The 27351-nt window shown below is 46.5% G+C and overlaps 1 protein-coding gene across 4 annotated transcripts in view; it reads left to right on the forward strand.

Annotated features, from left to right (window-relative positions):
* ash2 (Set1/Ash2 histone methyltransferase complex subunit ash2) overlaps positions 1 to 27351 on the forward strand; it is a 235940-nt gene that overhangs the window by 84167 nt on the left and 124422 nt on the right. For all 4 annotated transcript variants that reach the window (XM_070529334.1, XM_070529331.1, XM_070529335.1 and 1 more), the window contains 3 exons: positions 9374 to 9463; positions 13671 to 13873; positions 18845 to 18937. In XM_070529334.1, the coding sequence (XP_070385435.1) occupies positions 9374 to 9463; positions 13671 to 13873; positions 18845 to 18937 (386 nt within the window). The remainder of the gene's footprint in view (positions 1 to 9373; positions 9464 to 13670; positions 13874 to 18844; positions 18938 to 27351) is intronic.

A 27351-nucleotide genomic window follows, 5' to 3' on the forward strand; every position in this document is an offset into this window, starting at 1 on the left:
ACGTCTCGATTTCTGGCGCGCATACGCAGCCGCGCACCCTGTTCAGAGGTAATCTGCTGCGTGTGCAAAGAGGGGGCGTGCCGAGACGGTGTGGCACTATGTAAGCTATCTTTCCGCGCGTTTAGTATTGGAGGTTGCGTGATCCCGAGTTCCGGTGACCCGTTGGAGCAAGGAGCAGACCTCCCTGCTGCCGGCGCTTTTCATGACAGCGTCGTCTCAGCGCGGGCGACGCTATCAACCGCAGTGGCGGAGTGCACGCGAAAGCCTGTTAACTTCTACAATTCTAGAAATGTGTAATTGGAGCACCTAATGTGAGTGGAACCAACCACAGTAGCAGTTATATTTCCTAGTTACAGATATTTTCTACCTAGAAAGCCTGAAATTGCCTAGGAACTGTCAAGGTCATCTGTTGTGCGGCAGGCTCATAGCCGTACTGTTCTGCTTGGCTCGTCCAGCCACTCCTAATTTTTACCCGGGAGCGCAAGTTTCGTACGACAAGAGGCAGGCAGGTACAACATCAAGCGGGCAATACGCGGCTCGGGGCTTCTTGGTAAGCGCTGAAAACTTTTCCCTTTTCTTACTTTTTTCACACAAGCTTTTAGTGCTGTACAAAATTGCCGAAAATATATTGTGTACCTAGGTGCGCTCAAGGCCGCATGCGTACGTGATATTTCGTGAACCACGATATTAGCGCCACCGTGAATTGGCACTATATCATGCAACCTATGACGATCTGCAAAACCCGCAGAGGGCAGATAAATCAACAGACCTCTTATGCATGAAAGCTTTACGAAAAGGGGTTTGCAATACACTACTGACATACCTTGCACATACTTTCTAGTGACAACACTAGAAAATATAACGCGCACAAATTCCTAACATCTGCACATGCCGTGATTCTCTTTGTAAGCCTACTTACATAGAGAAGCTAGCTCATACAGATCTTTTAGACGTATTCGGGGAACCTAATACGTGAATAGATCATCTGTCAGCACTGCACACTTCATACCACTACAATGTTCAAGAATTTATCTGCAGCAACTTACGAGGCGCGCTGTCAAAACAGGCTTTCTTTGATGATGCAAAATTTCCGCGCAAAACGAACAGAGAAAAGTTACAAGAAGGTTTTACAGTATTCACGCAAAGAATAAGAAAAAAGCAAGATTCGACACCACCACTTGTAAAGGTAACATGCAGATTTTCATCACGTCAGCGCTATCGTATTTGCGTCCATCCCTTTCGTCTACATTTACAGTTATTCCTTCTAGCGTATTTTCGTTTGTATTCCCAAGAATTGTATTGCGAGTGCGGCAGTAGCAGGGCTGTCTATTGCTTCCATGCGCGAAATGTACAAACTATCTCTGACTGACCGAGGACGGCGCTATTGTAGGTTGAGTTAGGTATAGCATTCATGACTTCCTAGCGTGTGGGCCTGCAGTCTTCCTGGAAAACTATGGGGCCAGTATCCCCCCATTTCTCCCTTCTCATTAGCTCTAGTGTAAGCGCTGTCCAAAGCTGTAGAAAGCCCAAAGTCGCCTAGGAACTGTCAAGGTCGTCTGTTGTGCGGGAGGCTCATAGCTGTACTATTCTGCGCGGCTCGTCTGGCCACTCTCAATTTTTACCCGGGAGCGCAAGTTTCAGATGGCAAGAAGCAGGCAGGCACAACATCAAGCAGGCGATACGCGGTTCAGGGCTTCTTGGTAAGCGCTGAAACTTTTTCCCTTTTCTTACTTTTTTCACACAAGCTTTAAGTGCCTTACAAAATCGCTGAAAACCTGCAGAGGTCGGATAAATCAAGGAATCTCTTAGGCATGTAGGGCCCTCTGGGCTGTACTTTTCGGTGATAAGGTAGCCTCACTGCCTGCGTGATTGTCTGACTGAGCTATGTTGAATGCAAGGTTGCAATAGTCGAAAGTTCGAATCCTTCTATGAGGTTTTTTTTTTTTTTAGTTTTACAAAGGTGAGCTTAATATTCACCTCCTTCGGTGTACTACATCTGCAGGCTTGGAGCGACACCTGACACCGGCAAAAGATGCTGAGAGCGAGTGGGGCTATACTAATCCAGGTACAACCAAATTAAGAAGGCCCACTAAGCTTCCCTCACCAGAACAGGAATTGGCCTCCCTGGTGCAGTATTCGGCCACCCTTTCCCACATGGCTCACTCAATTACCCAATGGTGCTCAGTCCCCAGCAGCTGCGGAGCACCTGACCAAGGCGGCGGTCAGACCTGTAACGCAGCAGAGGGTGCTAAGAATCTCTGGACCAGGACAGGCCGCCAAAGAAATATGGCCCTGTCGACCTTTAAGTACCGAACTCTGTCGAGTGAGGCCAGCTTAGCAGGACTCTTTGAGAAATTATCATACATTGTTTGGGATATCATTGGCCTTAGTGAGATTAGAAGAACTGGTGAAGCTTATATGGTGCTGACTAACGGCCATGTCCTCTGCTGTAGAGCTCTCCCAGATAAAAAGCAATACGGGGCAGGATTCTTAATCCATAAGGACATAGTCGGCAACACTGACGAATTCTACAGCATTAATGATAGGGTAGTAGTAGTCATAATCAAACTTAATAAGAGGTATAGATTAAAGGTAGTACAAGCGTACGCTCCAACATCCAGTCACATTGATGATAAAGTAGATCAGTTTTATGAAGATGTTGAATTAGCGATGAGAAAAGTGCAAGCTCAGTATACTGTAGTAACGGGCAACTTTAATGCAAAAGTTGGGAAAAAGCAGGCTTGTGAACAAGCAATTCGCAACTACGGCGTCTAGGAACGCTAGAGGAGAGATGCTGGTAGAATTCCCAGAAAGGGATAAGCTTTGAATAATGAACACCCTTTTCAAGAAGCGTAGCAATAGAAAGTGGACCTGGAAAAGCCCTAATGGTGAAACAAGACATGAAATTGATTTCATATTTTCTGCCGATCCCAGCATAGTGCAGGATGTAGAAGTGATAGGTAGGGTAAATTGCAATGATCATAGGTTAGTGAGGGCTAGGGCTCACCTCAATTTGAAGAGAGAAAGAGCAAAATTGGTCACGAAGAAACAAGGTCAACCTAGAGGCAGTAAGGGTAAAAGCATATAAATTCAGGCTGGTGCTTGCAAACAAATATGCAGCCTTAGAACCGAGAGATGAAGGTGACATAGAGGTAATCAATGAAATGGTAACTAGGCGGGCTTCAGAGGCAGCAATTGAAGTGCGAGGCAAGGCACCAAGGCAACCAGTAGGCGAGCTTTCCCAGGTAACAAAGAACCTAATAAAGAAATGACAAAGAATGAAAATGTTTAACTCAAGAGGTAAGATAGGTTTCGCGGAACTGTTAAAACTGATCAACAAGGCGAAAATAAGAGATATTCGAAACTATAACGTGAGAAAGACTGAAGAAATTGTAAGAAATGGACGCAGCCTGAAATCAGTGAGTAGTAAACTTGGCATAGGAGAAACCAAGGTGTATGCACTGAAAGGTAATCAGGGTAATATCAGCAATCTTGAAGGTATAGTAAATACAGCGGAAGAATTCTATACTGAATTGTACAGTACCCAGAGGACTCAGGGTAACTCCACTCGAAACAGTAATGAACATGATACAGAAACTCCTCCTGTAACTAGAGATGAGGTCAGAAGGGCCTTGCAAGACATGAAACAGTGAAGAGTGGCAGGAGAAGATGGAATAACAGTCGATTTAATCAAAGATGGAGGAGACATAATGCTTGAAAAACTGGCGGCTCTCTATACGAAGTGTCTATCGACTGCTAGGGTCCCAGAAAACTGGAAGAACGCAAACATTATACTAATCCACAAAAAGGGAGACATTAAAGAATTGAAAAATATAGGCCCATTAGCTTACTCCCAGTATTACAAATATTCACCAAGATAATCTCCAATAGAATAAGGGCAGCCCTGGACTTTAATCAACCAAGGGAACAGGTAGGTGTCGGAAAGGGATACATTACAATGGATCACAACCATGTCATCAATCAGGTAATCGAGAAATCTGCAGAGTACAATCAACCTTTGTATATGGCTTTGATAGGTTACAAAAAGGCATTTGATTCAGTAGAGATACCAGCAGCCATAGAGGTATGACGTAATCAAGGAGCACAGACCGCTTACGTAAGTATCCTGGAAAATATCTACAGAGATTCCACCGCTACCTTAATTCTCCACAAGAAAAGTAGGAAGATACCTATAAAGAACAGGGTCAGATATGGAGGCACAATCTCTCCAATGCTATTCACTGCCTGCTTGGAAGAAATATTCAAGCTATTAAACTGGAAGGCGAGTAAAGATTGATGGCGAATATCTCAGCAACCTTCGGTTTGCCGATGACATTGTTCTATTCAGCAACGCTGCAGACGAGTTACGACAATTGATTGAGGACCTTAACAGAGAGAGTGTAAAAGGGGGGTTAAAGATTGATATGCAGAAAACAAAGATAATGATAAATAACTGGGCAAGGGAACAAGAGTTCAGGATCGCCAGTCAGCCTCTAGAGTTTGTGAAGTAGTACATTAACTAGGTCAGTTAATCACAGGGAACCCTGATCATGAGAAGGAAATTCATAGAAGAATAAAAATGGGTTGGATCACATATGGCAGACATTGTCAGCTCCTGACTGGAAGCTTACCATTATCATTGAAAAGGAATGTGTATAATCAGTGCATTTTAATGGGGCTCACATATGGCGCAGAGACTTGGAGACTGACAAAGAAGCCTGAGAACAAGTTAAGGATCGCACAAAGAGCGATGGAACGAAGAATGCTAGGCATAACCTTGAGAGACAGAAAGAGAGCGGTTTGTATCAGAGAGCAAAGGGGTGTAGACGATATTCTAATTGACATCAAGAGAAATAAATGGAGCTGGGCAGGTCATGTAATGCGCCGGTTAGATAACCGTTGGACCATTAGGGTTACAGGAAGCGTACCAAGAGAAGGGAAGCGCAGTAGAGGACAGAAGAAGACTAGGTGGAGCGATGAAATTAGGAAATTCGCGGGTGCTAGTTGGAATTGGTTGGCACAGGGCAGGGGTAATTGGAGATTGCAGGGAGAGAGAGGCCTTTGTCCGACAGTTGATATAGATTAGGCTGATGATGACAATTATGATGATGATAATGATTATAGGTATTTTCTATCTTTGGTACCAAATTACCAAATGAGAATTTGGCAACTTTTTGATGATTGATTTCAGTACTGAGACCTCAACTAGGAGGCTGTAAAGCACATTCAGGAGTGCTAAAATAAAATGTTTCCAACAAGTTAGGTAAGCTATGCTTTCAGTGCCTCTTTATTTTTATTTTTCAACAATAGAAGATAGTCCTGAGAGTTGCAAAAAAATTGGATGCTACCATATGCCCACATGCCACAATTTTAGTTCTCACAGACAGACATTGAAATGCCATTGTCTGTGCGACCTTTTATATTCCTATTGGGCTAATGCTTTGTGTTAATTTTGGCCTTGAAGCAAGCGTTGGTTGCTACTGGTGCAATCTGTGCAATGTGTGGTATTTTATGCGAAGCATATTACTAGAGCTCAACCCAGCTCCTCAGGCACGGCGGTGTCGCCTTCAATACCACGTGACACCGTGACGTCACGACAGAGGAGAAACGGGGCTCCAACTCGCGCCGTTGCTCGCGCCGTCGCCTTCAAGGCTGACCACGTGACACCGTGACGTCACGACAGAGGAGAAACGGAGCTCCAACTCGCGCCGTCGCTCGCGGCGTCGCGGCGGTATATAAGCAGCTGCGCTTGCCTCTGCTAGACACTCACGAGGTGAGATGCCTCCTGGAGACAGAGCTGCTCGTTGGAATGAGAAGCAAAGGTTGCGGCGTGCTACAGAGACTGTTTCTAGGTGGCTTTGCTACGGCGCAGCGACTACGCGCCCCGCATCGGACGCGGCGAGCGTCGAGCAACGCAGCGTTCGGCGCGACAACGAAATGTGCGCCTGAGCAAGCGCCGCACGCCTGAGCCGACGCCGACGACACCGGCTTTTCTGCGACACGAGCTCCTTAACGCTGTCGCGTTAAAATAAAGGCTAGTATGCTTCGCATCCTGGGCTTAACCTTAGCTAAGCCACAGCCATTTTTTTTTTACCTTTGCAGTGGTAAGTTTTACTGAAAGCCTTGTCTGTGAAAGCACGCAAGAAATAACTGTGATTACACTATGTCAGTGTCATTTTCGGTGACCACTTAAATTGGGATTTGTGGTGATGTCATGCTTGTAAATTTTGTAAATGCTTCTGCAAAAGAACTGTGCGTGGAGACCGTGGCGAAGTGAGCGGATGCGGCTCTAGGCATCAGCTTCACAGTGCGTTGTTCGCATCACGGGCGCAGTCACGTGGTTTTATTTCATATTTCACAGGGTTTCTTTAAATGGTGAAACAAATCGCCACGCAGCATGTATGTTGCCACACAAAAAAAAATTGGATCGGTCTTTTCTGAACCCCCTCTACAACGCAACGAAACACACTTGGCCCTAAAGGAAATGTTAAAATTTTTCCGTAATTGATATTAATTAACTAATTAAGCAGAATATAAAAAATACTCTAAAGAGCGCCACATGATGGCAAATCATATGTTGTCGGTTTCATTCAGCTGTGGTCAACCACTTTTTTAAAATCCTTGGTTCACTTTATGTGAAACACCCATTATACTGAAGACTTCATCCTGCGAGTGTTAGCGCAAAGAGGCAAGCGTTATCCTAGTTAAATTTCAAGGTCAACACTTCTGAAGAAACCTGCATAACCGTACCTGTTGCACTTGACATCATTGCGATGTCATGACTCTACAAATTGTACAGATGTGATTTCTCCGTTATAATCAAGGCACAATGGTGTCATGATTCAAGTTAGTCATCTGCCCTGCTAAGGTGCCCTGCCTGCAACTGTTACGAAAGTTATTTAATGCTGAGGGAGGTCTTTAGTTTGCCACTGAAACAAGCTACACTAACGTCTGTTAAAAGCAAGTTTACTTGATAAAGTGCGTTTTAATGCAGCATGTCATTTTCCTCTGATAATCTGCATGCCAACAAAAGCACAGCGGAGTGATGGTCAAGTTACCATTAAACTTCAGTGTAGGGCTCGTTTATTGATTGCCCGACATAAAAGCCCTGAAGGACTGCTTGAAATTTTCATACTCTCTTCTCTCGACAATACACACAGGTGCCTAGTAAAGTTGGGTGCTCTAATGCCTAGATGCCTAAGTATAGCTGCCGTGAAGAAAGCAGACAAGGACAAGAACAGACATGAAGGCATTTGCTTGTGTCCGTTTTCGTTGTCCTTGTCTGCTTTCTTCGCACTGGCTATACCATGGTGCAGGTACTACTTGTTTTAATGTAGTATAGTACTACACAGTCTGCTATCTCTGCAATGTGCCTTGGTAAGTGGCAGCCTGCAGCATTGGTGCTTACCATCCATCACTCAGCAGGCTTGCAAGTTCAGCGCAAGAAATGTGTCCAAACCTTGTTCTTTAAAGAGACGCTAAGGGGAACGCTAAGGGGAACGCTAAGCAGTTCAGCCTCATTATAACCAAGTCACATCGCACACAAAAATGCCGTGGTTATATCCAATAATTCATTATATCTGTGTTATACCGAGGCTCAACTGTGTAGCATATAGTATAACGAAGTAGGTATTAGCATACGGGGGGATCATCTTCAACTCTTTCAGAATTTTTAAAACTCGCCGGTTGCAGATAACATAATTTTAGTCCTTAAGCTGGATTATTCAGAAAAGCAGACATTCGCATAAGAAATGAAAATGTATATTCAACTAATTCATGAAAATCACTAATTAACTTCTTAATTGTTTTGCAGATCATATTACAATTTTCGAATTGTAGCTGGTGAGTTTACAATGCATATCTAGTTGGAATGAATTTCCAGAATGAACACTAGTTTGGAGATATGTGCCATCAAACTTTCCGTAAAAATGCAGTGTTGTTCCACTTAGTTGTTTAACAGAGTGCTCTTTCATGCATTGAAGCACTAAAGTAACTGGAACACCCATGTATTTCGTCCCACACTTTTTCGGAAATAATGTCTCGAAACTGATGTCATCCTAGAAATTCATTTCAAATGGATACGTCTTGCAATCTTGCCAGCTACAATTTGTAAATTGCAATATGTGCCATAAACTAATTCATTAAAAGGTTATTTTTTGAATTTTCGTTCATTAGTTGAATATGTGTTTTGATTTCATGTGCTAGTAATGTCCGCCTCATTGAATAATCCAGCTCAAGGAGAATTATGCTATCTCTACCACAGGTGCTTTTTAAAAATTCCAGATAACTTAAATTTAATCATCCCATTTAGTTGTGCAATGCTTGCTTGTGCACTAAAGATATGAAATATGAGATGAAGAGACAGGGAAATGCGTGGTAAGGAAGGAAGTTAGACTTGTTGATGCTTTAATATGATAGAAGTTGGCTCTCTTTATAGGCAATCAAATGTTAGGCTTGGTCAGTGAAGTTGTCTCACAAGAGCAGCATATGAGTGTTGGAGCACTTCTACAATTCCTCAGGGAACTGTGGTTAAAAAACATTGATGGCTCTCCCATAATTGAGAGTAGATGTAAGCATGAAATGGCAACCAGCAAAGCAGATTGGTTGGAGATGATACTAGCCACAATCTTAAAATGGGTGTAGCGCATGTTCGCAACGGCACACCCCACTACACCACAGTGCACCACATCGCGCCACACTGCACCATGCCATACTGTGCACTGGCCTATATGGACGCTGCCCAAATAGATGGAGAAAACCGGCTAAAGGTGACATGACAGGCAGTGAAAGACGCCAGGGAGACAGTGCACTGCCCAGCTAGAAGAAGAAAAGCGCCTGAAGGAGGCACCACGCAGCATGGCGCCATCCCTCGAGACGGTGCATAACCCACGCAGCAGAACTCGCATACTGTTGGCGTTCAAACAAGCACAGGCAACCCTGTCTCAACACCAAAAGATGGCAATGAAGTGTATGGTGCCCTGTATCAGCCTTTTGAATGTCGCTATTGGAAATGGCAATAAAAGTTCAGCGTACTAGAAGGTACAGCTTGAGTGATATTGTGAACGAACATTAGGAAGAACTTAAAAGCACTATTTTTTGTAACTTGTTTGGGTAGTACTAACTAGCGTATGTAATGCAGTCCTCTACAACGAGTTGGGGGCAAGAGACTGTATTTTCTTAAGTTTTGACTGGTCGCCTGGATGATCCCGTTTTGCTCTCGCAACTTGCCCAGATGTTTTCATTTGAATGCCCAGATAACGGCTCTGACTTTTGGCTCAAGGTCACTTGACACTCGCCAACAATGGGAGCTAAAAGCATTTCATGGTTAAAATAATCTGATGTCAACACTGGCCACATTTTTTGTGCCTTGCAGGTGTCGAAGAGGGTACCTGGTATTTTGAAGCTTCCATTGAAGACATGCCTGAGAACTGTGCCACTCGTATTGGCTGGTCACAGGAGCTTGGTAAGAAGCAGTGGCCACTGCATTGTCCTCTGTCTTTTGTTGATGGCATTGTCTCTATTTTGGTTACTGCGTAGTTCTTCAAAGAAAGTAGCAAGGTTATCCTAGTGCATTCCCTAAGCAAAACATTAGTATTGATTTTAATTACTTTGATGCTTTAGTTGTGACTTCGTGTTGCTCAGCGCGGTAGCTCAGTGGCTATGGCATGCGCTGATGAGTGCGACGTTGGAGGTTCAACCTCGGCTGCGGCGGCCACATATAAATTAGAGCGGAATGCAAAAACATATTTGTAATATGTATTGAGTGCACATTAAAAAAATTCACCGACAATTACGATACTTTCTCATGAGAAATTTGAGCACCGCTCTATATGTGTTTTCATTTTGCGATATATTGGCTGGTGCAGACAATCTGTCTCGTGCGATATGTTGCAAACAGAGTGAAGTGGGAAGCGACTGCCTCGTTAATCAGGAGATCACAATAGGCAGTGCGTGGGTGACATGTGGGCATGATTCACCGCAGGCGCCACAGGCAGACCTCTGCTCATGCCGCGTTTTTCTGTATATGGTATTGGTGGCGTCATCAGTAAACAGACGACGTGTGCTACTCTAGCACCATCTCATAGCCATTGTCGTTGCAAAGCCCATCTTGCGTGGCACTTCACTTCTCACACTTTCTCCACACCCTCCTCCTCCGCTTTCTGTCTCATGGTTCCACTGCACCCTCCTCCACCGCTTGCTTCCTCGCACTCTCTTCACTATCACCATGTTTCATCTCCTGCTGCGCTCCGCATTCGCTTTTATCCTTCACTGTGCTCATTCGCCCGGTTACGAAAGACAACGGTGACGCTCACTGCAGGAACGGGTGCCTTACAGCTTTGCTTTAAATAAACCCAGTGGTCAAAAAACCCTGGTGGTCAAAATTCATCCGGAATCCCCTGCTACGGCATGCCTCATAATCAAATCACAGTTTTTACAAGTAATACCCCATAACTTAATTTTAATTTAATGACTTTGTTTAGCCTGCAAGAAGACCACGAAGATGGCCTACAGCACTCACTTTTTTTTTCCTTGCTACTTAGCAATTTCAGTGTCCATCATTAGCACAATCCCGTTCCACACGATTTCCTGGTGCCAAGGTTCACGATCAAGAATGCAAGAAATGACTCAATACACTCATGCTTCCTTTTTGCCAATCAACTCTTTCCCTACCATGGGAAAAATGTATTTTTTATGGCGGGGGGGGGGGGGGGGGTTACGCCAGTCTTTTTTTTTTCTGGAGAAACTACTGCGCTCTATATTCTATGTACTACATACACGGAAAGCAGAGCGAACGCACTTTTCATGCATAAACATTTTATTAACAAGATGTATGTCATAAAAAAGGTATAAATTGCCAGATTCAAGATTGTGGGATAAAATTGAACAAAGTTTGTAAAGACATGCTTGTATCTACTAAAAAAAATATTTAATAAATATTATGAGATATACAAAATATATTGCTGTGTAATAGGCACTATCTCAAAAAAAAAAAAAATTTAACTGCAAGCATTACCCTTGGGCGTGCTGGGCTGCAGCCGCCAATGTTCTGGGCTGGTTTGCATCGTCGTCATTGCTGTCGGAGTCAAACTCCAACGAAAAGGCAGCATCCTCAGACTAGCTGCTGCTCGATCCATCGATAAAATCAGCCACAGATGCAGCAGAATCATGAGATCTGCGATCTGTCGAAATGCGTGCACTGCTCCTAGAGGCAGCCATTTTTGCTTCCTATTTTGATGATCATGAAACTTCGGAGTGCGTTAAAAAATTACTGCCTGGCGAGAAAAATTTGAACTGCTTAGAAAACAAAAATATAGTTATCCTTCTTAATGTCCAATGGCGCAGTGTGTCTGTGAGTGGCACAGAAGGTCTCGAAAGTGGCGTTTCAAACTATCCAGAGCAGGCTAACGATGCCCAATGTGCCTGGTACGGAAAGAATTAGGAAAGAATTATTACGTTCCCTTGAAAACAGTAACTTTCGGTACAATGTCCAGTCTATTGCCAAACTGTGATCATAAGACACGTTTTCTGGCTGCAAAATCCCATTTAAACAAGAAAAGTTCCTAGGCACATGAAATAGAGAGCAGTGGGTGCCCACAATTTCAGCTTTCCTGCAGTACTCCCCTGCCCCCGTCACATGAAAATGCAGCCGTACACTCAGTTTCCTATTCCGGTACCAGCAAATCTCCTCGCGGGTTGTCACACATCCCCATTCAGAGCTATCACTGCCAGCTCATTGCAATAAGCATCTTCACCTATCTGTTTCATAGCATGTATGGTGTAGGAAGTGTACTACACATGTTTATAGGAGAAAAATCAAACGCACCACCATTCCTTGCTGCAGGCGACTCGAAGTGGGCGCCATGTTTCGCTCCGGCGACATATTTTTGCGTTGGCCAGTAGCTTGATTTCGTTTGTTTCCCATTGCCATTGTAATATGACAACACACATGTTGCGTCGCTAGGGCCCCACAAGCTGAATGCAGGTCAACGTCTTGTGCCACAACGATTCTCGCCAAGCGAGTGCTTCAAAACTTCCAGCCAAAATGCACGCCCAAAAAATCTGCTGACCCAGGCTGAAGTCAAGGATCGCGACCATTAGCTTGTCGAAGCTGCAAGAATGATGCATCGTGCTTATTGGGCCACTTGGACCCCACTAGATCGCAGGCATTGGAGTCTTATGCTGGAACGCTTCGCATTACCTAGATGTCAACCACAGTTGTGTCTGCCGAATGTTTTAATGACCTAAGATTGTATGTTATTTCAGTGAGTACGTTCTTTTCTCGTAATTTTTTCCAGAACATATAAACGAGGCTCTACTGAACATAGATGTTGCTTTTTTGCAGGGTTCTGAAACACTCAGCCCTCCAAACCCTTGTATGTGGCATGTGTGACAGCTTTGATCTTTCAGCCACTTTGTCCAACTTGCGTTGCTGAAAGCTTAGCCATCTGTTCCTATTTCCTGAATGTGCCACAGTGTGAACCGTGTGGTGCACTAAGCACGCAGTACTAAGTGTGTAGCTTCACTTGAGTTGTTTGAGATTTGTGCTGTTTTACCGAGATGGTTTAGGGCTAGAGAAAGTCATTTGCAGAGCTCCTGTTTTGTATTGGTGTGAAATCTTTAGCTTTTTTGAGGCAAGGCAGCTAAGCGAGTTGTACTTTCCTCATCCAACAGGCTATGAAACAAGGTAAGCATAGGTGAAGTTAGGTTTGTTCTTTTATCTGCCATAATGGTGAATTTGGAAGAAAAGACAACTTGGCCAAATAGCCTGCTCATAAGTTTAGGTAAAAAAGTTATGGCATGGCCATGAGTGGTACTAGTTAACACTTTCAGGGTTAGGTTTACTGCACATATACAAATATTCAAGAATGTAAACGGGAGAGGGGGGACATCGGTAAGGCATCACACATGTCGTACGGTGGTCGGGCGTTTGACTGTCTCTGGGGGCAATTTGTTTTTTCTTGCGCTTCATTTCTAATAATAATAATAATAATAATAATAATAATAATAATAATAATAATAATAATAATAATAATGTTGTTGTTGTTGTTATTATTATTATTATTATTATTATTATTATTATTATTATTATTATTATTATTATTACATTTCACTTTGGAAAGTTACACACCTAATTTGCCCTATGCTTTCCTTGGCTTTGTCTGTTAGATTCACTTGGCTGTTTAAACACTTTTTGATTTTGCCGGTTATAACCTTTATTCATAGAAACAAGTGGTACAAAGTGCCAAGGCATTAGGAAAAAAGTTGCTACAGAAGCAACTTGACTGGTCCTAATAACCAGAAGGTCCAAAAGATTTACAACACACTTCTCCAAAATTAATCTAAGGATGTGAAAACCAAGTTAAATAACCCTGTAAGAAGCATCAAATTTAACTGATGCAAATAAAATGTCGCTGGTCATGATTGCACTATGGTGACACTGAGCACAATTCAAGCTGAGATAGTAGAACTTTTACACTGTTGAAGTTAAAATTTTTGGTTAGCATTTGGTTATGTAGGATAGGCACTCATATTACATTGAAATTGTTTGCCAGGTCTTCAGTCTTATTTTGGTTGGCTTATAACCATATGACATTCTCGCAATTGTTTTTGTCCACATATGTTCCTATTTTCTTTTTCTTCTTGTTCATCGTTTTGCTGCATGTTGCCAGGCAATTTGCAGGCTCCCTTAGGGTATGACCGTTTTGGTTATGCCTGGCGGTCTCGCAAAGGCACGAAGTTCCACGAGAGCCGTGGCTACCACTACCACGATGGAGGTTACGGCGCTGGAGACACACTCGGCTTCCTTATCGAGCTGCCACGAAGAAAAGAAAAAGAAGGGCAACTCTCTCTGCCGGATGCTTTTAAAGATAGGGTGAGCAAAAAATTGGTATTAACCAGGCTTGTTGGCATGACGACATTATATGGCAAATGGTGCAAACATGGGACAAAGACAAGGAAAGAATAATGCTGGCACTGACTTCCAACTAATGTTCATTGGGAAGCGGCAAAGGATACAAGCAGCAAACTGGTGCAAAAAGTACATGTGTAACTAAGGGAACTCTCTGCACCTGCGCTGGATTCTCTTAGTCACAAATGTACAGTTATTTTTTTATCACGACAGTTTACTGCTTACCATATCTACTCGATTCTAAGGTACTTTATTCTCGGAAAAAATTTACTGAAGAAATGATGTGCACGTTACACTTGAATACGAAATCAAAGCTCCCTCTGGGGGTGAGGACTCACGGAGTCGCCATTTGTCGGTAGAGCCTCGCTTGCGTAGTTAAGGGATAATGCGGCATGCTCCTCATAGGTTTGGCTGTCAGCACTCAATAAAAACACCATGCAGGCAGCCCCTTGGACATTTCTGTAAGTACTCTCAAAATGAGGGAAGTTTTTTGCTGTTAAAATAATAATCTTAGGCAAATAGAAAGCACAGAATGGTTTACAGACACTATCTCTTTACTGAATACGTACAGTGAATGCCCTCTGGCTGCAGTCACCGCGATGGAGTCCCCCTGACTGGCTTCTTGCATGAAAGGTAGTCGTTCGTTGAGCGCAAACTATGTAAAATATGTTTTCATAGTGGGCTTTCTGCATAACCAAATGGGGCATGAAGAATGAATCCTTAATGCAGTGATCACACTGGTTCGCAGCTACCGACTGAGCTTTAGGCCGCAGCATATGAGCAGTACAGTGCAGTGTACAAGTACCATTGTTGCATCGACTATCAGAGCTGTTCAAAAATAACTTCGCTACTACTAGGGACTTCGACACCTACGGTGACTTGTGGTGTGCCGTCGCGACGATTCAATTTTTTTTTTCTTCTAAATTCTTAGATGTTTCAATATCACTATTTCTCAAGTTGCGTCGCACTTATGCGTATCGGTCTTTTCAGCGAGCAATTTGCCGCTGCTGCTTTTTCTTAATCCAGTACATTCACTGTTTGGTGCTAACACAAGCATGAGCATATGCCTTTTAACGGGCTTCTTACCGTTCCCTTTCCTTTCCAGTGAACTTGCCAGTATCTAGCGTGAACAAGTAACAAGTTCATAGACCAAAGCTTCATGACATTAGCCAAGCTGCGCATGCGGACAAAAGTCTCCGTGCGCGCTTTGTGCTACTTATCGCGAACATCGCCGCCCCAACGGTGTAGCAGAAATCTTCCTCGCAGAAGTGCTTGCTGCATACCAGAGTTGTAACCAATGGCTGCTTGCTGGTTCTAAGTTTCACGATCAAAGCTTCGCGCAGCTTCTTGTCCTGCGGGTACGTGTCAAACCTGACACCGGGGTCTGTTCCATACGTCTGACACCGAGCAGTAGCCATGTTGGACGTCTTGAAAGGCAGCCACTACCTATTATAGTGCTTTCAAGTGTTGTTTAGCAGACACCTTAAACGCGAAAACCTCCCCACTTAATCAGAACTGCAGTGCAGGTGGGACTTGAAACTTTCGTTTTCAGCTCACTTTGGCAATTCTGAAGCAGCCAACGCGGTCACTGTGTCCATGTGATCCGTCATACCATGTCCCGCTGATGGTGGCACCAGCTTTTCCAGTGGTGGAGCTCACCCCAAATAGTGAGAAGCTATTGTTATTAGCGGATCAATGCAGCGTTCCAGTGCACTCCAGTCCACACGCCGCTGCAGCTGTGGGAGCTGTGGTAGCTTTGTGCCTCCTCTGTAAGTTCGCTAGGCTGCCTTTGTCTGCAAGGTATCTGAAAAATGTGGTATGTCAAATGCACCAAAGATGAGATGCTATGGCCTCTTGATAGGGTTAAGAAGATGTCCGATAGCAGCAATGCTTAGTCTACTGTAGCTCAGATGCAAAAAATGAGGCTGAATTCAAGCAGCACAAATGCAGCTTGCTGAAGCCGCAAGGACGACAATACGTTTCTTGCGCCACTCGGGCTCCACAAGCTTGGTGCCCGTCAGTGTCTCGTGCTGCAACCATTTGCATAACGCTTCACCTTACTTAGATGTCAACTGTGGTTGAGTCTCATCAAATTTTTCAGTGACTTTAGATCATATGTTCTCCCAGCTGGTACATTTTTTCTCATGTTTTTTTCCATAACTTATTAATGAAGGTCTACTGTTTAATATACCACATATATTCACGTAAGGAACACGCTTGCTTAATAAATGCATCATGAACTTCACTCTTGAAAATTTAGATTTTGTTTTCCCCCCACTTGCGTGTAATTTATTATAAGGTTTTAAAAATGCACACCGCTGCCGATCGCTGCACACTGCTCGGCGGAATTTTAAGCCGCCCCTACCCATATGACCGAAATCACCCATGTGACGTCAGTGGGGCGAGCTATCCGATTGGCTGACCAGTCCGCGTGATCGATATTTTTTCCAACTTTATGGTAAACAAATGATGTAGTTAATTTTTTTTTATAAAAAGAAAGTAACGTAAAGAGAATGTACAAGCAAAATTTTTCAGTACACTTAAGCACTTCCGGCACACAGCAAGTGTCGTCTGCTTGTGTTACAATGTGCTCCGTCTTTGACGACAGCTCCGGCGTCAGTGTCGGTTTGTCTTTTCGCGAGTGCTATGACTCGACTTTGTTGCGCTGTGGACTGCAAATGTAGCGACTGGCAATATGTCAAGTTGCGACATAGTGTCCCTCTGCAAGCCAGTAGATGAGCGGACTGGCTGCAGCGCATCGGACTGCCGCGTGCGATTGCGGCCGTCACTTTACACCGGAAGATTACTAACGCAATAGCGTTTCGCGAGTCCGGTATTAGGGTAAACGCAAGCGCAAGCGGACAGGGCCTGGCCGTGTCCCCTTGAGTGTCGTTTCAGGAGATGAACAGAAGCGCAAATGTGAATGGTTTGCACGGTGCAGCCACCTGGTGGCATAGAGCTCAACCACACATGGTAGCAGTAGCAAAATGTATTCTTCTTTGCTGCTGGTGTAAATTTTTCGCAGTAGTGTAATTGTTAACACATTGTTTTTGTAAATGTTTGAAATGTTTTACACTTGGTTAGAGCAATATTAGCTCTTTCTTGGCTGGTTAAGCTCTGCGCCAACGGGTGGCTGGACCGTGGAGACCGATCAGGCAGCTCACGTATGTGTACGCTAAAGTTCCTTCATCAGCTTGAGTTTATGTCTCCACCGTTCTGTCGAAATATTCAGGTAGTGTGTGATTACCGGAACACCAGATACGTTCGGCGCTACGACAGAATGCTCTCAGCGCATGCTGCTTCGATAGCTCTCGCTTGAGGTCGACGACCAAGCGGCTAGCGGAGAGGTTTCTCGCGGGCGAGGGCGGGCTCCAAAACAACCGGAAGTGGACGATGTGACGTCGCATCGTGACGCAGAGCCAGTGAAGGCAGAGCTTAGCCCCGATCGCTCAGTGAACGAGTTGAGGAGGAAAAGCATGGCTGGGGAGGAGGGTAACTTCTAATCGCTTGTAGCTCCATTAAAACCTAACGCTTCACTTAAATTGTGGTGCGAATGTTCTACTTGAGCTGTACCCTACGTGTCTGCAAAATTTGTACGAACCGTTTCAGGGGCCCTTTAATAATTCCACGTGAGAAATGCCAAGATCATGTAAACGAAATTCTGCAGCTAACTTCTATAGGTTGCAGATACACGTTAGTGGCAAACATGCCATGACAGCACATTGGCAGTGGCAGTGATTTTGATGACGGAGAAGCTGAAAGCAAAGCGATGACGAGAGAATACTGGCGGCAAGCACATGGCAAGAACAGGCTGTGCGTTATCACGGTCTCTCAAGGCCTGTCGGAAAAAGTGACCGTGATAACGCTTAGCCTGTTCTTACCGCATGCTTGCCGCCAGTGCCAGCACAAAGGCACCTCACAGACTCGAGAGAGCCTAAAACGTGCACCTGGCGAGGTATTCTGTAAGAGTTCACCTAGTGGACTTGTCCGTTTCGTCTGCTGCTGAAGTGCTGATTGGCTGTGGTACGCGGCTTCTGCTATAGCGTAACCCGGCCCATTCAATCAGCACTTCAACAGCAGACGAAATGGACAAGTCCACTAAGTGGACTGTTACAGACTACGTCCCCTGCTCTCTGCGACAGCAACTTTACCGGGACGTGATAAGAGAGAGTGCTAAGAGAGTGCAGGTCGGGCATGGCGCCCGGGAAAGTCCAAGTGAAAAAGGAGCGGCTGGTGCTTGTTTGGCATAGCAGGCATAGTTTGGCGTAGTTTCGAATTCCTTGGGACCTTGCTGCTCGCTTTTCTGCCTGTTTCTGGCTTTGCTGTGTGCAATGGGCTCTAAGTTGGAGTTATACACCTGTTGTGGGACAGAGTTTATCTGCTTGTTAAACTGAAACGCTGATCAGACATAGATAACTTTGACATGCCGATGAGCAGTACTGTCGACAAAGGAGGTGTACACATTGTGCTTGTCAAAACAACAGGTGCAGGGAAGCACCGCTTCAACATGATGCTTGCAATAACGGCAGACGATCGGAAGCGGCTGGTAGGACGAGTTGTAGTTGAACGTACCTTGAAGTGTATGAAGTGGCCAGCAGAGCGAAGCAGTGAAGTGCAATAAAATCATTGTTATGGTTTCCAAACAGTGCACATGTATTTTTACTGCAGAGTTAAGTTATGTCATTCGGTTTTCAAATCCTTACCGTCTTACTCTAAAATTTTTTAGATTTCAAAAAGTTCCCATAAAATATACCCCGCATAATAAGTGCATCCCCAACTTTGCTTCAGTTTTTTCAGGAAAAAATGTGCATTCGTATTCATTTCGCGAGTATATAAGGTATTTGTTCATGTAGCATGAACCTTTCTTCTTTCTTTGATTCTTGTTGGCGTTTGTGTGTGAGTTATTTTCCACATTCCTCCCTTTCTTTTTTACAGCGACTCGTAAAGGTGAAGAGCTATCTTTATTTTGAAGAGAAGGATGAAGTGCAGCAAGCCATCAAGGCTCTCAGATCACTGCCGGGAAGTAGAGTAAGCCACATGATATTGCATCTTTTCTGGTACTACAGTCAAACCCATGTATAACAATCCCAGATATAAGAATCTATTGGTTATAATGACCACATTTCAGTGCATTTGCAATTTTCAGACTATGCCTATTGTAACTGCTTCTTGATGTAACAAATCCTTCAAACCAGGCCACAAAAAAAAGGACACACGTGAAGTGCATAAGCACGGAAACATGACCAAACTGGGCGCACAGCAGCGCACGCCTCGCTCTAGTGAAACCATGATGATGAAATGGCCATCAAGATGACCGAGCGGCCACCACACGTGGATTATGGAAGCCTTTAAGAAGGTCCCTCGCATTTAGGGATGCCTCCTGGAAGGAGGAGGAGGTTAGAATGACAGAAAGCTGAGCTAGTTCGTAAGGATTCATTATGCAAAAAGGTGAGGCATGCAGACAGGACACAAGAGAAGTGGACAATACGAACGCTGACTATCAACTGAAGGGAGCACTGAGGCGAAACAAATAAAAAGGACACAAAACTCATCTGCGCAAGCTCTGGAATGGTATTACCACGTGTCAGTCGGGTACATGTGCCAGTCCACTTGAGAGATAGCTCCCTATAAGCTAGATAAGATATGCGCTGCTGTGCAGAGGAAAAAGGAGCAGGTAAAAGGCAAAAAAAGAACAGATATTTGTCCTGTGAAGCACAATAAGAACAACAGTTTTACTGACTGTCGTATGGGTGTGGTTTATAATGTTCCCTTTAGCTGTGGCCAGTTCTACATAGGGCAAAGGGGGCGGTGTATCAATCAGAGGCTAATGGAACATAAAAGGTCGTTAACCAGTGGATTGCCTTCTAATCTTTCCCTACATTGCCAAGATTGTAACTGCACGCCAGAGTTAGATGAATGCGCGATATTGTACATGCACAAGAATGAAGATACGCGTCATGGTAGAGGCATAGCATATCTATAATGGTGGAAGTGCGTGCGTGAGTCAGGCTTCGATTACTTTACATAAAGAAGAGATTAAGTGCCTTAACAGCTATCTCTCGCGTAGAGCGGCACATGCACCCGACTGACACGTGGTGATACCATTCCAGAGCTTGCGCAGATGAGTTTTGTCTTCTTTCTTCTTTTCGCCTTGGTGCTCCCTTCAGTTGATAGTCGGCATTCATGTTGTCCACTTCTCTTCTCTTGTGTCATGTCTGCACGCCTCACCTTTTTGCATAGAGAAGGAGGTACAGCATAAACAGCATGGCACAGGGCGTGCAATGGTGCATGCACTGGTGCAGTATCAGATGCCATGACGGTAGTACTCTTGATTTTGCACAATTGTCCATGCGGAACCATGTAAACTATGCCTATTTCAACGTATTTGAATGACCATTTATGTGTGTCCCATCCTGAGAACAACAGCCACTCAGGCATCCCTGTCACATTCAGAAGGCCCGTGTAGGCACGTTGCCATCACGCAATGTTGCAAAAGATCGGTGGTTACTATGCCAGTATCAGGAGATCATGGTTTGGCGATGATTCGTTTACGTATTGCCAATTGCTCTGATAATAGCTCGTGGTGACATTTTGCCCTTTGAACATCGCATTTTTTCCCCTCTCTAAGCGACATAGATAACATAATTTTATGGCTCTTGTGTGGTGACACGCAGTCGCATTGGGGAGACCACGATGTCCGAGACCTTCACAGAATGGCAGCATGCTGCTGTAGTTCATGCTTCCGGCCAACTAGAATGCTTTGATCTCTTTCGCAGAATACAGTCTGTCCTGTTGGCAGAAAACTATATCACAAGTTCTCGAATAAAAAATGGCAGCTATGCTTGCAGTTTTTAAATTACAGCTGATCGGAACTGGGCGCCGTTTTGAAACAGCTATACGATGCCACATTTTGTTCTTTATGTGGACGTTTCTTACGGAAATTTGCAGCTAGGTGCAGAAACACACCTGGAACAAAAATGACACTGAAAATATGGTTTTCAGACGAAAGCGCTGCCAAATTCTAACTGCTGATGCCAGCATCAGTGCAGTTAGTTTTTCAGTGTTTTTAAGGGCAAGTCCATATATAATGAACTACTGATATAACGACCACTTTTCACGTAACTATCGAGTTCGTTATAAGTAGGTTCGACTGTAGTACTACTGTCACACAGCTGAAGGAGAGTTTGTTCTCTTGCACGAAACTTTAGAAAAGCCGCTTAGAAGAATTAATCTCATGCAGTTTGAGTTTTCTAATAATTGCACAACTCCCAAGCCATCCCTTGGCATGAATCAAACATTGTGGCGTTTCTAGAAAGTCCATCTAATAGCCTACGTCACAAAGTGAAATGCACAATATGCAAAATCCACATGTGCGCTTCACATATTTTGTTTGATGTAACCAAGCGGGCAAATTTTAGGCTAGAACTGCAAATATGGCATTGATGTGTTGACTCGTACCACCATTCTTGCCATATTTAAGCACAGTTGAACCTTACAGGGTGCCAGAATGAAATGTTTTTTTGTTCAGCCTTTAGTTTCGTTCCACTGAAAAATGTTCAGTTCTGGACCTGCTCTGGAATGAAAAAGAAATGATTCATAATGGTTGATAACAGTTTTGGTTCACATGCAAAATTTTCAAAACAGAGCAACGGTAGAAACATAATATTTAGTTTTCTCATTAAGGGAAATATGAGTTCTGAGATCATGCTCAGTGCCTTTAGTCGAGGCACTGAGCATGATCTCAAAAGTAGCATATCATCGAGTGTACTAGTGTACTCGTCGAAATGCAAGACCACTGTTTTGATAAAACGAACTTAAACGAACATAAACAAACAATAAAATTTCGGAAGCAAAGTGTTGTAACCTTAGGAAATTAAACAATAAGCTCTCCAGTGTGTGGAGATGGGTTTGCACAAGGCTCACCCTACGAGCAAGGGTCAGGAAAGGGCACGACGCTCCACCACTCAACAACGCACAAAGGCGCTAGGGCAGGGTTCGTTGACTCTCCGACACGGCGCCGAGAAGGCTCCAGAGTCAGATCGCCAACAAACGTGGGTTTTTTCAACCAAGATACAGAACAGTGCGACAATCACGGCGCTTGCGAACAAACTCTCACCACAAGACCGATCGAGTATGCGTGCCTGCTGCGCTAGGGCTAACCGATAAGCTGTCCAACAAGCTCGGGAACGAGGAGTCACGGGAGCAAAGGTCCCATGTAGCGAACTCGTTGCAGGCCTGTGAGTATCTGCCACGGCGATGAAGCGCTCAGCGGAAGAGAGCTCGGGTAGAGAGGGCATCCGGGGCCTGCCACTCGGGAGGCCAATCAGGCTGCGTCCTGGTGGCACTTGCCCGCGTGGTGATTCGAGCCGGGGAGAGAGAAGCACGATTTGCACGGGAAATTAGCTCTGACGCGCTAGCTGCATCCGCCATGTTGCCGTTACAGCGGTGGTTCCCGTAGATCGAGCTAAGCACAATGCACAAGCTGGGGGACGATGCGCGGGGAGGCACCTCGATCCCCACATTACCCCTTCTAAAGACCGAGGCCAGCCTGTAAAGGAGGCCGACCGAGGCCAAGTGGCAAGGTTGACTCAGCCAAAGTAGGCAAAGCCAACAGGGCGATGTCCAAGAGGGTGCCGCCGTCATCCTCAGAACCAGGTCAGGGAGACATGCCGCAGTACAAAGAGGCGAAGATGACGCTTCTCTTGATGCAAAACCAGGGAGGGCCAGCCTTAGTCACAAAAGTTCCACACACCAAGAAGTGCCCACAGCCAGGAAGAAGGGTTGCGAGGCCAGGAAAGACGGAGTGGGGCAGCACCGTGCGTCAGCCAGCAATGCTTGAGGTCTGCCAGACACGAGCTGCCAGGGACGCGTGAGGCGTGACTGCCATTATGGCGCAGCGGCCACCACGAAAGTCACTGGGCCCCCTGGATTGTGTGCTGACAGGAACGGCAGACCGGAATGACTGGTAGCCAGGCTGTACCAGCAGCAGCTGGAGTAACCACCCTTGGCCAGGGGCTAGCGCTTGACTGGATGCACCAGCCGCAGTGAACGGCGGCCTAGGCAGCAGGAGACAAGGCTGGTACAAGTTCGTGGCCCTCCAAGGTAGGAGTCCGTCGCATCGGCAGGACCAGGGACAGCTGGCCTTGTGGTCAGCAAGACTGGCGGCACAGTGGGACCAGGCGCAGGAAGGAGACTCAACGACGCTTGGGACAGGACAGGAAAGCCCTCCGGCATAGCCGGCTTGCCAAAAAGGTGCTCATGCGGCTGATTGCCCAAGAAGGGGCATTTGCCAGGCTGAGGCTCGGAAAACACATAAGAGGGGATACTGGGCCACAAAGGTCTGTCACCGCTTCGATGTGTGCCCTCGCACTGTAGCTGCATTTCTCTGTTCACCTGCCCAGTAGGGAATGAAGTCTGGCTACAAGCTGGTGGGAGAAAAGCTGTCTAGGCGCGTCTCCGCAGGTTGTACCGGGGGCGTCGCTTGGGGCCAGCTGTGTCATGGTTTGGCTACGGTTCGTTGACTGCCTCCCCCTCTCCCCAGTCGCTGCTTCTGACAACGAAAGGTTTGAGTTCCGAGATGTGAACTGGACCATCGACTGGTCTCCCTTGGAAGTCAGCCAGCTTATATGCCAGAAGGGACATTTTGGTCTCCACTCGGTACAGGCCCGACCATTTGGCCAACGGGGAGGCAGAGATGCCTTCGGCAGCGCCACTCATGACATGGTTGCGTCTGAGGATGACATCGCCGACACCGTAGTGCACATCCCTATGTGACTGGTCATATTAGACCTTCTGTCCAGCTCGCGCTTTTGCCAGGTTGGAACGGGCTAGGTCAAAAGCCGCGTCCATTCGTGAGTGCAATTTCGCCATGTAGCCGGAAAAGCCCGCTTTCCTGGCGCACGCCCTGCTGCTGGTCTGCAAAATACGGTCCATGGGGTTTGGCAGCTCTCTCCCGAAGTTGAGGAAAGCGGCCGTGTACCCAGTCGAACGGTTCACTGTAGAACGCAAGGAGAAGCTTCTCTTTAAGACAGGCATCCCAATCCCTGTGTTGCTGGGCAAAAGCAGCGAGCAAGGGCGTGAGGTTCTGGATAATCCGCTCTGTCGGGTTGGCCTGTGGGTGATACGTGGTAGTCTTGCGGTGCTTAATTCTAAAGGCAGCACACGCTTTCACGAACACCTTGGCCATGAAGTAGAATGTGTTGTCTGATATCAGCTCCGCCTGAAAGCCGAAGCAGTTAAAGACCTCGGTCAACTTGTCCCAGATTGCGCATGCCGTTAACTTCCAAGGGGGATAAAGTTCAACCCATTTTGTGAAGTGATCTGTGACAGCCAAGAGAAAAGTGTAGCCTTGCCGGCTTCTGGGAAAGGGTCCAATAATGTCACAGGCCGCGACTTGCCAGGGTAGCTGGCTGTCGATTGGCTGCATGAGCCCGGGGTGTTTGCCTGCTTGAGGCTTCATGCATTGGCACACGCGGCACGAGTGGGCATAGTGAAGAGCCTCACGCTTCATGCCTGACCAGGTAGCAGAGCGGCACAACTTTTGGAAAGTCTTAAGGCCACTCGCATCTCCAGCCAACTGTGCGTCGTGGAAATAGCTGAGGGTGGCTTTCCTTAGGCTGCAGGATATCACCACCTCAAAAGACTCCTGGGGAGCCTCCTCAGATGGGATATAGTGCAGGAGAGCTCCATCAGCGTCAAGCAGATGCGTATCCAACGTGCCCACAACAGTACTAGCTGTGTCACACTCGGCGCCAACAGCAATACCAGCTGTCCGCGTGCACCCGACGGCTTTGCCGCCCCGCTGCTCTTGGGAGCCCGGCTCTTTGAACCCGTCAACGATTTGTCAACAAAATGGATTGCTCTGCTGTGCCTTAAGTAGTTCTTGCCTACTCAAGACGATACCCGAGGAAGTTAAGGGGTCCACCAGGTAAACGTCCTCTCCCGAGGCTGGCAATCTGGGGATTGCTTCACCATCGGGGGTCGCGCCATTCGAGCCATTGGAGACACAGGCTCCAGCCTCTACTGAGTGCGAATTGGCGCCGTTTGAGTCATGGGAGACTGAGGCTCCGGTCTCTACTTGGTGCGAATGCTCATGGGAGTGACGGACCAAAGGGTCAGACGCCGAAATGGGGCCGTGCGACAGGGCGTCAGCCACCACATTCGAACTCCATTTCCAGTAGCGGACAACAAAGTTGGACCACTGCAGTGTCAACGCCCAGCGCATGAGGCGGCCTGAGGGCTTGTGCAAGCACTTAAGCCAGGTGAGTGCCATGTGGTCCGTCTCCACCACAAACTGCACTCCGTCAACGTAGCAGTCGAACTTCTGGAGAGCAAAAACTATAGCGAGACACTACCTTTCAATCACGCTGACTTGCTGGCAAAAGCCACTGGTCCGAGAACGCTATTGTGCTCCTGAAGCAGTACAGCACCAAGTCGCTTGCGTCAGCTTGGACAATGAACTCCCTGTTGAGGTCAGGCAGCTTCAGTTCGGCTGTGTCCACTAGAGCTCGGGATAGTGCATGAAAGGCACCCTCCTGCTCAGGACCCCAGCTCCATCGTGCCAACTTTTTCAACAGTGTGGTCAAGGACGCTTGGAGAGCGGTACAATTCGGGATGAACTGTCTGTAGTAGTTCGTCATTCCCAAAAAGTGCCTAAGGTCCTGAATGTTCGCTGGCGTTGGGTATTCGAGGATAGCCCACACCTTCTCATCGCACAGCAGAACACGACCTCTGTTGAAGGTAAAGCCCAATAGGGAAATGTGAGTCTCAGCTATTTGGGCTTTCTTCGGGTTTAGAGTCAACCCGGTGGCACGCAACCTTTCGAGGGCATCCTCCAGGTGGCGGAAGTGCCCCTCGATTGTTTGAGAGATGACAATGTCATCAAGGTACGCCAGCCCATAGCGCCACTTAGCATCCCCCAGAATGCGGTCAATTAATCTCTGGAATGTAGCTGCAGCTCCAGAGCAGCCAAATAGCATATGGTTAAACTGGTAAAGGCTTCAGTGAGTGGTGAACGCAGTTTTCTCCACATAAGCTGGCTCCATCTTAACCTGCAGGTAACCGCGGCTAGCATCCAGGGTGGGGAAGCAGCACACATCGCCTAGATTAGCCACGATAGATTCCATGTTAGACATAGGATAAGCATCCTTCCTCGTGACTGCGTTCAGCTGGTGGTAGTCCACACAGAGTCAATAAAGGCCGTCTCTTTTGGGGACCATTACGACCGGTGAACCCCATGGACTGTTTGAGCATCGGACAATACCGGTCTCAATAAGCTCATCCAATGCCTGGTTGATTGCATTCCTCTTGGCCACACTAACGGGGCGAGGATTGCATTTCCATGGCCGTGTGTCGCCTGTGTTGATCCGATGTTGCACAAGAGAGGTGCAACTCGGTCGCTCAGTGAACATCGTGCTGAAACGAGTCAGCAGCGATGACAGGCATGCCTTCTTGTGCTCTGACAAGCTGTCTGACAAAGGCGGCAGCGAGCAGTCAGAGCCACTGCTTAACGGTGTGGTCGCCAGGGTAGCCTGCACGTTGACTGCCGTAGCAGTGCAATACTCGTGAGAAAGTGGTTCGCACCGACCATTTTCTGCCGTGCTGGCCAAGGGGCCAGTATTGGCGGCAGAGTGAGGGACATGAGCCAAGAGGGCAGCGGTAGGTCTCCTCTCCTCCTGCTCTCGCGTGGCCTCCGGCGTCTAAGGGGCCGCTGCAGCCAGCGAGAGTGTAGCAAAGGGTTGCAGGGGGTCAGAAGGGCCTGCCCTGTAGCCTCCTCTTGTGACGTCAATCGCTATACCCGTGCGTGCGAGGAAGTCGCGCTGGAGAATCACGGGCACGGAAAGACCCGAGAGATGCACAATGCACTGACGGCGCACGCGATACTCCCCCAGCGCACAACCAACTGCACAAAGCCGCACAAGTTAGCCGTGCCGGTCGTTAGGTGGAAGGTGATGTCGCAGGTTCTAATGCAGACAGAACGCCGGGGCAAATAAGCCATAACCTCTTCGCCGAGCAGGGAGACCGAAGCCCCGCTATCCAACAGTGCCACAAACTGTCGACCAGCAATCGTAAGGGCGATAAAAGGCGCCGATGTGGGGGAAGAGTCAGTTCCAGCGCAACACGTTATTGGAGCCAGAAGTTGCGTTTCACCACCATGCGCTCCTGCTGTCGCCGTCTGCGATTGCGATGGGGAACTCACCGGCAGCTCACGCCGTTTCCTGACGTGCGAGGAGGTTCTTGCGTCAGGCGGCGCGCTTTGCATGTTCGGGCAATATGGCCACGTTCATGACAATGGTAGCAGACAATGCTTCGATCCAACTGAGGGATCTGGGCATGTCTCGAGCGCTAGATAGCTTCCGTTCGCTAGCAAAAGGAACACCACGATCGGATTTCCCCTCGTGTGCAAAGGCACAAGGTTCGCGTTCTCGTTGGCCATGCGGGGC

The sequence above is a fragment of the Dermacentor albipictus genome, unplaced genomic scaffold (assembly GCF_038994185.2).
Source record: "Dermacentor albipictus isolate Rhodes 1998 colony unplaced genomic scaffold, USDA_Dalb.pri_finalv2 scaffold_20, whole genome shotgun sequence".
Classification (NCBI taxonomy): Eukaryota; Metazoa; Arthropoda; class Arachnida; order Ixodida; family Ixodidae; genus Dermacentor; species Dermacentor albipictus.